General features: G+C 46.1%; 1 protein-coding gene across 1 annotated transcript in view; it reads left to right on the plus strand.

Moving 5' to 3' along the window:
- Nucleotides 1-18,399, plus strand: part of LOC137538351 (uncharacterized) — a 169,857-nt gene that overhangs the window by 24,841 nt on the left and 126,617 nt on the right. Inside the window, exon 2 of the mRNA XM_068260459.1 lies at nt 8,805-9,140. Within this exon, the coding sequence (XP_068116560.1) occupies nt 8,805-9,140 (336 nt within the window). The remainder of the gene's footprint in view (nt 1-8,804; nt 9,141-18,399) is intronic.

The raw sequence follows: 18,399 nt of genomic DNA on the forward strand, positions 1-18,399 counted from the left end.
TATCCAACAACTCCAGGGAAAGGACACCTCATCAGAGTTCATAAATACTCTAGAAATTGCCATCTACAAAACTACTACAAAACAAAAATCTCCTTACAGAGATGTTGGAGGAAAATGTTTTACAAAAAATACAAGAGCAAGAAATTCAAACAAGTGCAGCACAAAAAAATCTTGTATAAAACACCCAAAAGCAAGAAATTCATAGAAGTCCAGAGCAAAAATTATTTATTAGTAGAATGAAAAAAATTATGTGAACTTCATATTACATCGGGCCTAGGGGAGTAAGCTTTTAAATCTATTTACCCTCCCTCCAACAGAATGCCTTGACTAAATCACCCCTCTATTGTGCTCTCTGTCATTATTCCCATAAATCTCACCTCCTTTGGTTCCCCATTGCAATACTGTTTTAAAATGGGCCACAAACAATTTTTTTCGCAATAGCGCTCAAAATCGTTTGACGAAAATTTGTCAAACGGCTTTTCACGACGCATGCCACCCCTGCTAATCGTTTGTTTTTGAATGGCCGTCAAGCCCGATTAAGTAATTTAGGATCGCTACTTACACAAATATTGTGTATTAAGTATATTGGGGGGTGGGGGTGTTGCAGCAAGGAGACCCTTTTAATATTCCAGAGAGACCCTTATCTGGGTACACAGCATGGGTGGCCAGAAAACTAAAGGCAGCTACCCCATTTCTGAGAAATATCAGATCACATGATTTAACCTTGCAAAAATTGTGGTTTCCATGCTGTGAAGGAGTGTGTATACACCCAGATTGTAGGAAATATTCATCTGTCTGTAAGGCTGAAAGTGGTGTGTAGTAGGCATCCATCTGAAAATGGCGCCTGTGAATAATGGCGCACAGTGTTGCCGCTAATCCGTTTGCCGCTTATCGCTATTTAACGTTAAAGCCTTATTGTTATTTAGCGTTAAAGCCTTATAGCCTTATCGTTATTTAGCGTTAACACACAGAACCCTCTCTGTACCTATCCCTAACCCCTAAACCCCCCCGGTGGTGCCTAACCCTAACCACCCCCCCGGTGGTGCCTAACCCTAACCACCCCCCCGGTGGTGCCTAACCCTAACCACCCCCCTGGTGGTGCCTAACCCTAACCACCCCCCTGGTGGTGCCTAACCCTAAGACCCCCCCTGGTGGTGCCTAACCCTAAGATCCCCCTGGTTGGTGCCTAACCCTAAGACCGCCCTGGTGGTGCCTAACCCTAAGACCCCCCTGGTGGTGCCTAACCCTAAGACCCCCCTATTGGTGCCTAACCTTAAGACCCCCCAGTGGTGCCTAACCCTAACCTTGACAGTGTTACATTAAATCCATTCCCCGTTTTGCAGTTAAATAACGTCTGCAGTTTGACTTATGTAGGGCACTATTGATAAATAACGTTAGTGTGTGCCACTATTGATAAATAACGTTAGTGTGTGCCACTATTGATAAATAACGTTAGTGTGTGCCGTTTTTCTTCTTTTTTCCCTGTGCGCCATTATTATGCAGTACTAACGATAAATAGCGATAAGCGTATCTTTTTAATGCGGCGCCATTTTTATGCATAGGCGCTGGGCGCCATTATTCACTGATCCCGTGTAGTAGTGTAGTGTCCAGAATACATAATTGCTTGTAGATTGTATAAGGTCCCGTTCACACTACAGAGAGAAACACTGTGTTTAATGGAATGCAAGTAAATGCAAAAATGGATTGTAAATGCATCCTATGTTATTAATATGGATGTGTTTACACTGTCACAATGCATCACTGGACACTGGACGAGTGCTGACGTACCGCATTTTTCCACAGTCTTACCGTGAATGCACCACAAACGATGCAAATTGGACACAATGGAAGCTGGTGGGAACAGATGGTATCCACTCCCACTAGGCTTTCTGCTGTGCAAAATTCGCATACCTGTCCCGTGGAAGTTTGGTGCCACTGTCCCTGCTCGTCCCATTCCCACTCATCCTGGAGAAGACTAGTGTTGGGCGAACAGTGTTCGCCACTGTTCGGGTTCTGCAGAACATCACCCTGTTCGGGTGATGTTCGAGTTCGGCCGAACACCTGACGGTGCTCGGCCAAACCGTTCGGCCATATGGCCGAACTAAGAGCGCATGGCCGAACGTTCCCCGAACGTTCGGCTAGCGCTGTGATTGGCCGAACGGGTCACGTGGTTCGGACCCGAACGCGCTCTGATTGGCCGAACTGTCACGTGGTTCGGGTAAATAAATACCCGAACCACGTCATATCTCCGCCATTTGTCTGTGGGTTTAGCTTTGGGTAGGCAGGCAGGGTAGTTCGCGCTCCAGCCACGCTAGCCAGGGTCCCCCCTGTCATTGTGTCACTGCTGGGAACAGTAGTACACCGCTTGCTCAGCCACACTATATAGCATTCTGTTTACTGCCACTCTGTGTACCTCGCTCAGCCACACTATATAGCATTCTGTTTACTGCCACTCTGTGTCTGCTGGGAATAGTAGTACACCGCTTGCTCAGCCACACTATATAGCATTCTGTTTACTGCCACTCTGTGTACCTCGCTCAGCCACACTATATAGCATTCTGTTTACTGCCACTCTGTGTCTGCTGGGAATAGTGGTACACCGCTCGCTCAGCCACACTATATAGCATTCTGTTCACTGTTCTGTGTCTGCTGGGAATAGTGGTACACCGCTCGCTCAGCCACACTATATAGCATTCTGTTTACTGTTCTGTGTCTGCTGGGAATAGTGGTACACCGCTCGCTCATCCACACTATATAGCATTCTGTTCACTGTTCTGTGTCTGCTGGGAATAGTGGTACACCGCTCGCTCAGCCACACTATATAGCATTCTGTTCACTGTTCTGTGTCTGCTGGGAATAGTGGTACACCGCTCGCTCAGCCACACTATATAGCATTCTGTTCACTGTTCTGTGTCTGCTGGAAATAGTGGTACACCGCTCGCTCAGCCACACTATATAGCATTCTGTTTACTGTTCTGTGTCTGCTGGGAATAGTGGTACACCGCTCGCTCAGCCACACTATATAGCATTCTGTTTACTGTTCTGTGTCTGCTGGGAATAGTGGTACACCGCTCGCTCAGCCACACTATATAGCATTCTGTTTACTGTTCTGTGTCTGCTGGGAACAGTAGTACACCGCTCGCTGAGCCAGAGTATATAGCATTGTGTTTACTGCCACTCTGTGTACACCGCTCAGCCAGACTATATACCATTGTTTACTGACACTCTGTGTACACCGCTCAGCCAGACTATATACCATTGTTTACTGACACTCTGTGTACACCGCTCAGCCAGACTATATACCATTGTTTACTGCCACTCTGATTCTGCTGGGAACAGTAGTACACCGCTCGCTCAGCCAGACTATATACCATTGTTTACTGACACTCTGTGTACACCGCTCAGCCAGACTATATACCATTGTTTACTGCCACTCTGATTCTGCTGGGAACAGTAGTACACCGCTCGCTCAGCCAGACTATATACCATTGTTTACTGACACTATATAGCAGACTATATAGCATTGTGTGTACACCGCTCAGCCAGACTATATACCATTGTTTACTGACACTCTGTGTACACCGCTCAGCCAGACTATATACCATTGTTTACTGCCACTCTGATTCTGCTGGGAACAGTAGTACACCGCTCGCTCAGCCAGACTATATACCATTGTTTACTGACACTCTGTGTACACCGCTCAGCCAGACTATATACCATTGTTTACTGCCACTCTGATTCTGCTGGGAACAGTAGTACACCGCTCGCTCAGCCAGACTATATAGCATTGTGTTTACTGCCACTCTGTGTACACCGCTCAGCCACACTATATAGCATTCTGTTTACTGTTCTGTGTCTGCTGGGAACAGTAGTACACCGCTCGCTCAGCCAGAGTATATAGCATTGTGTTTACTGCCACTCTGTGTACACCGCTCAGCCAGACTATATACCATTGTTTACTGACACTCTGTGTACACCGCTCAGCCAGACTATATACCATTGTTTACTGACACTCTGTGTACACCGCTCAGCCAGACTATATACCATTGTTTACTGCCACTCTGATTCTGCTGGGAACAGTAGTACACCGCTCGCTCAGCCAGACTATATACCATTGTTTACTGACACTCTGTGTACACCGCTCAGCCAGACTATATACCATTGTTTACTGCCACTCTGATTCTGCTGGGAACAGTAGTACACCGCTCGCTCAGCCAGACTATATACCATTGTTTACTGACACTATATAGCAGACTATATAGCATTGTGTGTACACCGCTCAGCCAGACTATATACCATTGTTTACTGACACTCTGTGTACACCGCTCAGCCAGACTATATACCATTGTTTACTGCCACTCTGATTCTGCTGGGAACAGTAGTACACCGCTCGCTCAGCCAGACTATATACCATTGTTTACTGACACTCTGTGTACACCGCTCAGCCAGACTATATACCATTGTTTACTGCCACTCTGATTCTGCTGGGAACAGTAGTACACCGCTCGCTCAGCCAGACTATATAGCATTGTGTTTACTGCCACTCTGTGTACACCGCTCAGCCACACTATATAGCATTGCGTACTCTGCCAGTCAGTGTGTATATTGCTGGGATCAGTAATACTCCACTCACCGTCAACCACTATATGAGCTCAACATGAGTTCCCCAGAGACCTCCGCTGTGAGCAGCACTCCCAACAACAGCAACAGCCAACGCCCCACGCAAGCTATAACATCCACCCCAGCAGCCAGTGGTCAGCAGCAGCCCTCCCCGGAGGAGAACGTTGTGTCCATCAGTCCGTCGCCAGAGCGATTAATGAGGGCTGCCATTGAGGAGATGATGGGGCCTGATGTGGAGGAGGAGGTCTGGCTCAGGCCAGCATCCCAAGTTAATGTTGAGGACGATGAGGGGTCTGTGTCTGGGGATGTTGGGGTGGCAGAGGTGGTGGGTGGGTCAGACTCAGGAGAAGAGTTGTATGATGAGGATGATGATCGGGACCATCTGTATGTGCCTCAGAGTCCGACCCCGGAAAACATGTTGTATCGTGTGTTTAGGTACTAAAATCTGCGTTCCCTCCCAGTAGTGTTGGGCGAACAGTGTTTGCCACTGTTCGGGTTCTGCAGAACATCACCCTGTTCGGGGTGACTATATAGCAGACTATATAGCATTGTGTTTAATGCCACTCTGTGTACACGGCTCAGCCACACTATATAGCATTGTGTTTACTTCCACTCTGTGTCTGCTGGGAACAGTAGTACACCGCTCACCCGCCACTGTATAGCATTGTGCTCTGTGTCACTGCTGACAATAGTGGTACACCGCTCACCCACCACTGTATAGCATTTCTGTACTGCCACTGTACTGCTGCCAGTCAGCGTGTACTTTAAGGATAAGTGAAATGAGGAAGAAATCCGGTGAAAGAGGGAGGGGCAAGGGAAGAGGTGTTTCCCCTGACGGTTCACGTACAGGCCACAGGGGAGCACCCAAGAAAACCCACTCAATACTGCCCATGTTGTCCAGGACAACAACCCTCACAGATCCAAAAGAACAGGACCAGATAATTACTTGGATGACCTCTCAAGCGTCCAGCAGTGGGTTAAGCAGCACCAGCACATCACGCACGAGGTCCGAGTCCTCAGCCAGTTAAAGTCTGGGCTTTCTTTGAAGACTGCACTGAGGATGTTACCATGGCGATTTGCAAGGTGTGCAAGACCCGCCTGAGCAGGGGGAAAAGTATTAACAACCTCTCCACCACCAGCATGAGCCGCCACATTCTATCCAAACATCCCACTCTGTGGGCAAACGCGGCAGGACAGGGTACCACCAGCAACACTGCCTCCCTTGGGTTCACCAGACTCACCACCAGACCCGCCTCAGCAGCAGCAGTAGCCCAGCCATTGCGTGGTTCACAACATTCACAAACATCAGACGATGCTGACACTGTCACTTTCCGGACTAGTGCTCTTGAGGTCTCCCAGTGTTCATCAAACACAACAACCAACAGCCCTTCGGTGTGCAGCGCTACGGTTGAGTTGTCTGTCTCTGAGATGTTTGAGCACAAGAGGAAATTGCCAGCAAATGACCCCCGGGCCGTGGCAGTAACAGCCAGCCAGCATAGCCAAGCTTCTGGCCTGCGAAATGCTGCCATATCGAGTGGTGGAGACAAACAGCTTCAAGGGCATGATGTCAGTGGCCATCCCACGTTACGTGGTTCCCAGCCGCTACCACTTTGCGCGCTCTGCAGTGCCTGAGTTGCATGAGCACGTGGTCAGCTAAATAACCCGAAGCTTGAAGAATGCCGTTGCCTGCAAGGTTCACCTCACCACTGACACCTGGACGAGTGCGTTCGGCCAGGGTCGATACATCTCCCTTACCGCGCACTGGGTGAACCTTGTGGAGCCTGGCAGCGATTCCTCACCTGCTACGGCGCGGGTGTTGCCCACGCCGCAAACAGCTGGATAACAACAGCAGCACCTACCTCTCTGACTCCTTCTCCTCCAACGCATCTCAAAGCTGTACCTCATCCGGAAATGCTAACCCAGCACCAGCAGCAGTAGGATCGTGGAAGCAGTGCAGCACAGCTGTTGGCATGCGTCAGCAAGCGTTGCTGAAGCTGATCTGCCTTGGGGATAAGCAGCACACAGGGGAGGAAATTTGGAGGGGAATAAAGGAACAGACGGATTTGTGGCTGGCACCGCTGGACCTGAAACCGGGCATGAAGCTAGACACCTGGCACGAACTGGCAATGTACGCAATAGAGGTGCTGGCTTGCCCGGCAGCCAGCGTTATGTCGGAACGCTGTTTCAGTGCTGCCGGAGGCATCATCACAGATCGGCGTATCCGCCTCTCCACAGAAAATGCAGACCGTCTGACTCAAATTAAAATGAATCAATCCTGGATTGGAAACGACTACGCAACACTCCTGGACCCCAACCAAGTAACATGACCGATGAACATCTGGGATGGTTTAGCGTTTCCGGTCCCTGTTTATTGAACCTCTCATCTGTATTACATTTATGACTGCATGGCGGCAAAAAGCATTGCTGCTATATCCGCACGCTTTTTGTCCTCATGCAAGGCCTGGGTTGTTGTGTCTCACAAAGCGTGGCCTTCTCCTCCTGCGCCTCCTCCTGTTCCATCACGTGTGCTGCTGCTGCTGCTGCTGCTGGGTTAGCGTTGCCGCGTGGTCCCTGTTTATTGAACCTCTTATCTTTATTACATTTATGACTACATGGCGGTACAAAGCATGCTATCCGCACGCTTTTTGTCCTCATGCAAGGCCTGGGTTGTTGTGTCTCACAAAGCGTGGCCTTCTCCTCCTGCGCCTCCTCCTGTTCCATCACGTGTGCTGCTGCTGCTGCTGCTGCTGGGTTAGCGTTGCCGCGTGGTCCCTGTTTATTGAACCTCTTATCTTTATTACATTTATGACTACATGGCGGTACAAAGCATGCTATCCGCACGCTTTTTGTCCTCATGCAAGGCCTGGGTTGTTGTGTCTCACAAAGCGTGGCCTTCTCCTCCTGCGCCTCCTCCTGTTCCATCACGTGTGCTGCTGCTGCTGCTGCTGCTGCTGGGTTACCGTTGCCGGTCCCTGTTTATGGAACCTCTTATCTTTATTACATTTATGACTACATGGCGGTACAAAGCATGCTATCCGCACGCTTTTTGTCCTCATGCAAGGCCTGGGTTGTTGTGTCTCACAAAGCGTGGCCTTCTCCTCCTGCGCCTCCTCCTGTTCCATCACGTGTGCTGCTGCTGGGTTAGCGTTGCCGCGTGGTCCCTGTTTATTGAACCACTTATCTTTATTACATTTATGACTGCATGGTGGTACAAAGCATGCTATCCGCACGCTTCTTGTCCTCATGCAAGGCCTGGGTTGTTGTGTCTCAAAGCGTGGCCTTCTCCTCCTGCGCCACCCTCCTCCTGTTCCATCACGTGTGCTGCTGCTGGGTTAGCATTACCGGTCCCTTTTCCTGGAACCTCTTATATGTATTACATTTATGACTGCATGCCGACAAAAAGCATGTTACCTGTGCAAAGAAAACAGACATTTCCCGCATTTAAAAGACAGTTTTCCCTTTGAAACTTTAAAATCGATTTTCTCAAAAACTATAAGCTCTTTTTGCTAAAAATTTTTTTCCTCTTGTACCCACTCCCAAGGTGCACATACCCTGTAAATTTGGGGTATGTAGCATGTAAGGAGGCTTTACAAACCACAAAAGTTCGGGTCCCCATTGACTTCCATTATGTTCGGAGTTCGGGTCGAACACCCGAACATCGCGGCCATGTTCGGCCTGTTCGGCCCGAACCCGAACATCTAGATGTTCGCCCAACACTAGAGAAGACGACACATATGGCTTCCTGTTGGTTTGCAAAAGAACCAATGGAAATCCTTCTGCAACAAAGAAAATTCTCATTGGTTGACTCATGTGGACTAATGAGAATTTTCACTGTTGCTAGGTAAGATTCACATATTTTTTCACAAACCAGCAGAAAGCCCCATGCTTCCTGGTCTCCAGACGAGCAGGGATGACACGGACAATGAGAAAAGCGGTGGAAGTACCGTCAGAGCAGATGGGTGGTGACGCAAATGCAGCGGCTTATCTGAGCAACGCCAGGGCCTACTACTCCATTTACGCATATGCTGGGTAATGTGAACATGGCCTAAGTATAAGTACACAGGCCTCAAATAGCTGCTGGCATGCTTCTTGGGCCACTCACAGTTTAGCCTTATTAGGTTGGTGTATATTCTATACATGTGCTGCATGGCCTAAAATATATTATTATTTATCTATTTGTCTAGATGCTTTGATGGTCACTACAACAACATCACCAATTTCAGTACTGAGGTGGCAGAATGTCACCATCCCCTGCAATATAACTGGTATGAATGTCGACAAACCAATAGCGGTGGATTGGAAGAGAAGACTGGAAAATGGCACTGAGGTTCTCCTGCTAGAGAATGAAAATGGACACATCAAAGTGTACAGACCGGGAAGTTTAATGGAGAGTGACATCCGAGAGGGAAATGCTGCTCTTCATATGCCTGGCGTGGAGTTCTCAGATGAAGGAGAATACACCTGTATTGTGACCAACACACCAAATGAAGCATCAGGCAAGACTTCTCTGCAGGTGTCTGGTGAGTCTCACTGTTGTGTAGCATCTATATCATTCAGTTCCTTTTGAACTTTTTGTAAAGACTCTAAACCCAGTATGATTCCCTATGTCTTCCAATGCAAACTCAGGCTAGTGACACATTACATAACTGGTACTTTATCAACAGGATCCAGGCAGGTTCAAGAACACATTGGTGTCAGTAATAAAATCACGCTTGTCATGTTAGAGGCTTCTTAGATGGCCCACACTTGTGAATAAAAGCTTTAGGTGACATTAAATGTACCCAAGCCAAGGCGATATGTGACATGATGAGATAAACGAGTATGTACAGTAAACATAGTAATCACTTAAGGACCACGGTGTTAAACCCCCCTAGTGGCCTGGCCATTTTTTACTAAATAGACCACTGCAGCTTTAAGTCCTCGCTGCTGGACCGCACAACTCAGCACACAAGTGAATCTCCCTGTCCCCCCATTCTCTGTGTCCACCAACAAAGCTCTATGTTGGTGGGCTTTGATTGCTCCCAGGATTTTTTTTTCTGTAAATATTTGTTTGATTTATTCTTAAATAAATTTGGTCATTTTTTTTTATTTTCCCTCCTGCCCCTTCCTCCCTCCCCCGCCAGCCAATCACTGTGATCGGCTGTCGTGGGCTTCAGCCTATGACAGCCGATCACCCCTGAGTTCCCCAGTACAGCGCTGCCTTAGATCGCAGCGCTGTACAGTCTTATTAGACGGCTGTTTTGCCATCTAACAGTCTCCGAGCGGCGATCACTGCTGGGAGGCTGATGGCGGAGCTCTGTCATTTCAGCGGGGATGCGCGCATCGGTGCATCCATCCCCTGCAATCACTGTCCCTAGCTATTAATGCGTGGAGTGGTCCTGGGGCTGCTGCGCTGCTCACGCCAAACAGCGTGGAGCAGTCGCGAAGAATTTAATAACCAGGGTGTTTTACTTGTTTTGTTTTGCTGTCTGAAAGAGTTAATATCAAGGCATGGAAGTGACGGCTTCTGTCTTGTCGGTACCTTGTTGGGAATATAGTAAACATCACTGATAAGCAAATTACAGCCATAAAAGTTTTGCTGGCAGAATACAACTTCTTAGGGCAGGGAGAGATAAAATGCATGAACTATTGACCTTTTCTAACTCTGGGACACTTGGGCCTCGATTCACTAACTGGCGCTAAGTGTTAGCGCCGGAGTGAAAAGAGGCTTTGGGTGCGCTAAGCAGCTGTTCGCACACTAATGTGCGTGCAAACAGCTTTGCGGTGTGCCTATAATGTCGCGCGGTGTGATGTTATCGTTGCACCATTCGCGCAATAATCAGCCTGTAAAGTTGCATTGGGTGCGACGATAACGCCGCCCTACACGATGTTATAGGCGCACTACGCTGCGCGCGCAAAGGCGGGTGCAAAGTACCTAGCGCCCTACTTTGTGCGCACAAGGGCTTTGCATGTGCTAACCGGCATAGCACCGGTTAGTGAATCGAGCCCTTAATAGGCTACCACTGATTAGAGACAGGAAAACATTCAACCTACTTTGTAAATGTTTAAGGGCCTGTACACACTGCTGCGCTTGCGCTGCGCTTTTCAAATCGCATGCGCTTTTTAATCGCAAGGTCTTTTGAAAAATAATGAAAATTGCGGAGACCTGCACACACTGCTGCGATGCGCTTTTCCTATTCTCATGAAGGCTTGCGCTTTTAAAAATCGCATGCGATTTTAAAAGCGCAGCAGTGTGTACAGGCCCTAAATATAAAAAAAAAACCTGGGATACTTAAAAAAAAAAGTCATTTTTTTAAGGAATAGGAGAATATATATAATTGTTTATCTCATCAGTTTAAAAGGCCAGGAACTTGAGAAAGGAGGTTCTTCCTCCGAAACGTCGTTTACATGTCATGATGTCTTTTTGAATTAAATACTGAGCTTTAATTACTGGATGGTGCCGGCCTTCATCTTTCTTCTTGCTGCATTGGGTCCTGAATGCTGCAGGACCTATAGACCTGGCACATCGCTTTTGTACACTTGGGGAGTGCTGTCTGCTACAAACTTTCTACAGTTTAAAAGGCCAGGTTCCTGTGACATATACCAAGGGAAGCTTGGTGCTAAAACAGTAAAATAACTGACAAAGTAATATTTTTAAAGTCCACCGCTACACTCGCATGCAAGTTGGCAACAACGCACTGTGGTGCGTCCTCCGATAACAGGGGAAGCCGTCCCGCAGTGGGTGTGGGCGTGGCTGTGAGTTAGCGTGCGTATGGCGTCATTACGCGTTTCGGCGCTCTGTGCCTTCGTCAGATGATGCCCATACGCACTGCACGCTGGTTAAATCTGCTCTCGCAGCCGTTGTCATGGCTACGTGGGCTAAACAATGAATGTATAAAATAACTTTATTGAAAACGGGACAATTTGTTTGCCCAAATGTTTAAATAGCTCCGCATAGCAGATAATGTGTTACGCTTAGCATAACATTAATAACAGTAAGGATAATCTTTAAAATAAATATACTTAGCACAAAATATATTGCGCTTAGGATAAAAATATATATATAACCAGGAAGGTAAAAAGAAGACGTGGTGCGCTGGCTCACAGCGCCCTGTAAACAGTCTCAGCAAAATAACTTAGTTATATAATCTTAGTTCTATACAAAATGAACAAAGCATAGTTTAAAAAAAAAAGCCACCATGGACAAGGTCTGATGGTTCCCAGTATGTCTCAAATGTGCAAAGCATAAAATACAAGAAATTTTTTATGGGCACATGAAACTTTCCTCCTCTAGATACTAAATGATAATACTTAACCTCCCTGGCGGTCTATTAAAAACCGCCAGGGGCAGCGCAGCCGTTTTTTGGAATTTTTTTTTTTAAATCATGCAGCGGCATCCCCCTATCCTCTTCGATCAGGAAATCCCATTCAAAGAACGGGATTTCCTGGAGGACTTCCCCCGTCGCCATGGCGATGGGGCGAGATGATGTCACCAACGTCGTGACGTCATCGGGAGTCCCGATCCACCCCTCAGCGCTGCCTGGCGCTGATAGGCCAGGCTGCGCAAAGGGTCTACGGGGGGGCTCTGCGGCGCGGCGGATAGCGGCGAATCGGCACGGGGCAGCGGCGATCGGTGTGCAGCAAAAAAAAAATTTTTGCAAATCGGCCTAGCAGGGCCTGAGAAAACCTCCTGTGCGGCTTACCCCGAACTACGTTCGAGGTTACCGAAAATGTAAACTGCAGCCATTCTTACACTGTTAATGGCAGGGTTCTCAAACTTTGCACAGTTGGTTGCTGGGTGACTGGGATTAATATTCAGAAAATTGGGTGGAGTCTATAAAAGCCAATCAAAATTAACTTATTGATTTTCAAGGCGAATATTTACATTGCTGCCATTCTTGGACTGTTAATGGCACAAGCCTCAAACCTGGTACAGTTGATCATTGGGTGACTAGGGTTCAATTTCAGAAAGGGGGTGGAGCCACAAACAGCCAATTAGATTTGTTATATTCCAATGCAAATTATTGATGCCAAACTCCGCAAAGCTCACAAACTTGGTAATTGAGTAAATGATTAATTGCGCGTTAGGGTTAGAAAAATGGGCATAGCCAACACCAGCCAAATACATAAGCGGGCAACGCCGGGTTATAAGTGGGCGGAGACAAATACACATTTTACTGGGAAAATGTAAACAGCAGCCATTCTTACATTGTTAATGGTAGGGTTCTCAAACTTTGCACAGTTGGTTACTGGGTGACTGGGGTTAATATTCAGAAAAGTGGGTGGAGCCTAAAAAAGGCAATCAAAAATTATCTATTGATTTTTCAGGGGAATATTTCATTGCTGCCATTTTTGCACTGTTAATGGCACAAGCGTCAAACCTGGTACAGTTCATCATTGGGTGACTGGGGTTTAAATTTATAAAAGGGGTGGAGCCACAAACAGCCAATATGAGTTGTTTCATTTTAATGCAGGTTATTGATGCCAAAGACAGCAAAGCTCACAAACTTGGCCATTGAGTAATTGATTAATTGTGTGTTAGGGTTAGGAAAAGTGGGCGCAGCCAACACTTGCAAAATACATAATCGGGCAATGCCGGGTCATCAGTAGGTGGAGACAAATGCAAATTTCACTTAGAAAATGTAAACTGCAGCAATTCTTACACTTTTAATGGTAGGGTTCTCAAACTTTGCACAATTGGTCACTGGGTGACTGGAATAAATATTCAGAGAAGTGGGTGGAGCCTACAAAAGCCAATCAAAATTCACCTATTGATTTTCAAGAGGGAATATGTAATTGCTACCATTCTTGCACTGTTAATAGCACAGGCCTTAAACCTGGTACAGTTGGTCATTGGGTGACTAGGGTTAAATTTAGACAAAGGGGTGGAGCCACAAACAGCCAATCAGATTTGTTTAATCTCAGTGCAAATTATTGATGCCAAAAAACGCAAAGCTCACAAACTTGGTTATTGAGTAATTGTGTGTTAGGGTTAGAAATAGTAGGCGGAGCCAACACCAGCCAAATACATACCTGAACAATGTTAGGAAATAAGTGGGTGGAGAAAAATACAAATTTCATTGCGCAAAGTGGGTGGAGCCTATAAAAGCCACCTATTGATTTTTAAGGGGAATATTTAATTGCTGCCATTCTTGCACTGTTAATCACCTGTACCTGGAACAGTTGGCCATTGGGTGATTGGGGTTCAAATTCAGAAAAGGGGTGGAGCCACATCCAATCAGATTAATTTTATTTCATTGCAAATTATTGATGCCGAAGACCACAAAGCTCACATACTTGGTCATTAAGTAATTGTGTGTTAGGGTTAGGAAAAGTGGGCAGAGCCAACACTAGCCAAATATATACCCGGGCAACGCTGGGCGTCCAGCTAGTATATATATATATATATATATATATATATATATATATATATATATACTTTCCCAATTTTGATAATAGGATAAAATAATATCAGCTAATATTAATAAAACTTTTATACTGTAAATGCATCACTGAAAAACCACTTAATGAGGGGAATGGTTTACGGTGAGAAAGAAAACACTCGGGGGGCGGGGGTTAATGGTGCTGGAATGACCATCGAATGGGCAAGGGTTGCTACTATGCATAACTCCTGGATGGTACAGAAAAATACAAAACAGAATAAATTTTACGTACAAGGGCTGGTAGTAATTAATCCAGTATATTGGAATCCCTTCTGAAAAATGGAATAAAATATGGGATAAAAATAATGGGATAAGACGATTCATGAAAAAACCATTAGTGTGGACAATACATTCTAATATGCATATCTACTGTTTTGTACACAGCACTGATATGCTTTAATCTTGGTTATTCCGCATTTGATATACCCCCAAATCCTATAAAGGATTAATGTAAGCTCCATATGTCTCCTATTTGGGGGAGCCTGTTAGGTATCCCGCCAGGGATGGTAATATATGAGGGTCCCCATGACTGGGTTGTATGATGTTAGGCCCACAACCTAGGAGAACTTAAAAAAGGGGGGAAGGGATGAAACAAAGAGAGGGTGTCTGGATTGCCAGACAGGTAACCAAATACTCTTAGAGATAAAAACGGGGGGGGGGGAGGGGGAGGGGGAGGAATGGTTGGCTTTATGTTTTTCACCTGCAATGGACAGTTCTAACTTATAATGTACTCACCACCCTCATCTAGTGTGGATATCTGCTAAGGGGTATAGGATGGCTGTGGAAAGAGAAGGGGAAGATTATTATTATTTTAATACAAATAACCAGTTCATATTCAATCACAGATATGTTGAGACCTCTAAACTCTCATTCAATCCATTTGGTTTTAATGCATTTATCTTAAAAATCCAAAAGGTCTCTCTTTCACATAGTTTCTTAAATCTTTCCCCTCGGTGAAGATTTTTAGGGATAATTTCCAGACCCATGATCCTTAGTGTTTCGACTGAGCTGTTATGGCACTCTCTAAAGTGCCGGGGGACAGTGTGTTTTTCACCACCCTCCAGGATTTAGCGCTTATGTTCACCTAGTCTTTGTCTAAGTGGTCGAGAGGTCCGTCCCACATATGTTTTGGGGCAATCACAAGTTAATGCCTAAACAACGTGGTCACTCCCACATGTAATAAATCCCTTGATCTTACATACACATTAGTTGCCATCCATCACTTCCAGAACTCTGTGTTGAATAAAAGGACAACAACCACATCTTTTCACATGACATCTAAAATTACCTACTACTGCGGGGAACATACTTCGAGGTTTCTCTTTGATTTTTCTTATATTACTGGGTGCGATATTGTTCTTAACAGATCTTGCTTTCTTAAAAATCACCCCTGGATGGTCTGGGATTAAATCTCTCAGAACCGAGTCTTGTTTCAGAATAGGCCAGTTCTGTGTTATAATTTCTTAATTTTTCTGTGAGCCTCTGAGAAAGGTGTGATAAATGACACATCAGAATAAGATATAATTCCAAATCCAAATCCAAATGACAATCTTTTGATTTTTTTACACACAATTGTCCATTTACAGAGATATTTCTCCCACAAAACACATTATACTACTTCTCCTGAGTACGGCAATACCACATGTGTGGCACTTTTTTGCACCCTAACTGCGCTAAGGGGCCCAAAGTCCAATGAGTACCTTTAGGATTTCACAGGTCATTTTGAGAAATTTCGTTTCAAGACTACTCCTCACGGTTTAGGGCCTCTAAAATGCCAGGGCAGTATAGGAACCCCACAAATGACCCCATTTTAGAAAGAAGACACCCCAAGGTATTCCGTTAGTAGTATGGTGAGTTCATAGAAGATTTTATTTTTTGTCACAAGTTAGCGGAAAATGACACTTTGTGTAAAAAAAAAATAAAATCAATTTCCGCTAACTTGTGACAAAAAATAAAATCTTCTATGAACTCACCGTACTACTAACGGAATACCTTGGGGTGTCTTCTTTCTAAAAAAAAAAAAAAGAGCACCTACCTAGCAAAAGGGAGTATTTTGAGAGGTAGAAAGCTGTGGTCACTGAGTTTTGATAAAAAAATAAATCAAAACTGAGGTTTACAGTGCCACAGCTATTGTACAGTGTTTTTTGCAGTGATCAGAAAAAAAATTATGTCACTGCGGTGGGGCGGGCTGAACGCAAGTGCAGGCGAATGATCAGGCCTGATCGGGCAAACACTGCGTTTTTTTTGTGGATCCTAGTGACCCTAATAGATCTGACTGCGATCAGTAATGATCGCTTACAGATACTATATAGTACCAATGTTGATTAGCGACAATGATGACGCTAATTAGTGACTGTGGTGCAGTGGGCTGAGCACTAACTGACACTTACAAAGGGGCCTAGCTAACTGGCCTAACTGCTAACACTAGTGATACTAAAAAAGTGACAGTTTTCACTGATCACTGTTTTTAGATCACTAGGATAGTGACAGGGGGGTGGTGGCGAGTGGGGAATCAGAGGCAATCAGAAACAATCACAGGACAATCAAAGGCAATCACAGGGCAATCGCAGGCCAATCACAGGGCACTCAATTCACGGGACAATCAAAGCCAATCACGGGACAATCAAAGCCAATCACAGGGCAATCAAAACAATCACGGCACAATCAAAGCCAATCACGGGACAATCAAAGCCAATCACAGGCCAATCAAAGCCAATCACAAGGCAATCAAACCAATCACGACACAATCAAAGCCGATCACAGGCCAATCAAAGCCAATCACAGGGCAATCACAGGGCAATCAAACCAATCACGGCACAATCAAAGCCGATCACGGGACAATCAACGCCGATCACGGGACAATCAAAGCCAATCACAGGCCAATCAAAGCCAATCACAGGGCAATCACGGGACAAACAAAGCCAATCACGGGACAATCAAATACAATTACAGCACAATCAAATTGAATGTCAGCACAATGAAATTGAATGTCAGCACAATCAAATACAATTACAGCACAATCAAATACAATGCACTGGGAAGGTGATTGGGGGTCGGGGGGGGGGGGGGGGGGGTGGGGGGTCTGAGGGCGATCTAAGGGTGTGGGGGGTTGATTAGGTGCCCGCACGGGGCAGACTGGGTCCTGATCTGACACAGGGGGCGAGGATAGGAGATCAGTGAGGGATTACAGGGGAGAATAGATGTAAACAATGCACTGGGGAGGTTATCAGGAGGGGAGTCTGAGGGCAATCTGAGGGTCTGGGTGGGTGATCAGGTGCCCCCAAGGGACAGTTTATGGTCTGTGCTGATGGGTGGTGGTGACAAGGGGTGATAGACAGGTGATAGATGGGTGATAGACAGGTGATCAGTGGGTAAGGCAGCTATATAGCTGTATACAGTATACAGGGGGGTGGTCTGGGGGGGGGGGTCTGGGGGGGATCTGAGGGTAGGGAGGGTGATCAGGGGACCCTAGGGGGCAGTTAGGGACCTAACCTAGGGGATAGCGTCCCTAGATAGTGACAGGGAGTGATTGATAGGTTTTTAGGTGGGTGGTGGGGTGCAGATACTGGTGTGCTGGGGTGGTGAGAGGGGGTTCTGAGGGCTGGGGTGGGCGATCGGGGGGTCTGTGTGGGTGAAAATGTGTGTTGTAACACTTAGCTGCAAGGCTGCCGTCCTCTCTGATGGTCGCACGACGAGTGACCATCAGCGGAGGAGGCAGCCAGTATAGATACACTTTGTTACAATAACAAAGTGTATTATACGCTTTCCTATAGGCTGATCGCCGCATTTGAAACCCGCCGGCGCTGCTAATTGGCCGGCGGGTTTCCGAGCAGGGTGGGCGGAGCCTATTGCCGGCGGCGATCGCGTCATTGATGACACGATCGCCGCACAGCCACTGCTGATGCCGCCCCCGCCGATGGGCGTATTGCGGTCATTTGGGCCCGGTCTTTGCAGCCACCCATCGGCTGGGGGCGGTCCTCAAGTAGTTAATATAAGTCAATCAGCAGTGGTGGATATTTCTTATCATTTTTTTTTTAATTGAATGGTGTTCGATAGATTGTCAATTTCTTGATTTAAAGACCCCAGCAATTTTTTGGGGAGTTTTCATTTTTTTTTCATAATTGGGGAAAAATTGAACACAGGTGTATAATACATTGGTCAGATTTTTTAAATGTTACAAGAAATCTAAAAAATGTATTATAATTCTCAAAAAAAAAGTTTGGTGTGAGTGTGGCCACCTTAAAGAGACAATAAAGTCTAAAATAAACACGGCATGCATTGTGTTCTCCTAAAAAGTTATGACTTTACCAGAGTTTCGTGTCTCACCCAGGGCTGTGGAGTCGGTCCAAAAATCCAC

This window comes from Hyperolius riggenbachi, chromosome 11 (assembly GCF_040937935.1).
Source record: "Hyperolius riggenbachi isolate aHypRig1 chromosome 11, aHypRig1.pri, whole genome shotgun sequence".
Lineage (NCBI taxonomy): Eukaryota > Metazoa > Chordata > Amphibia > Anura > Hyperoliidae > Hyperolius > Hyperolius riggenbachi.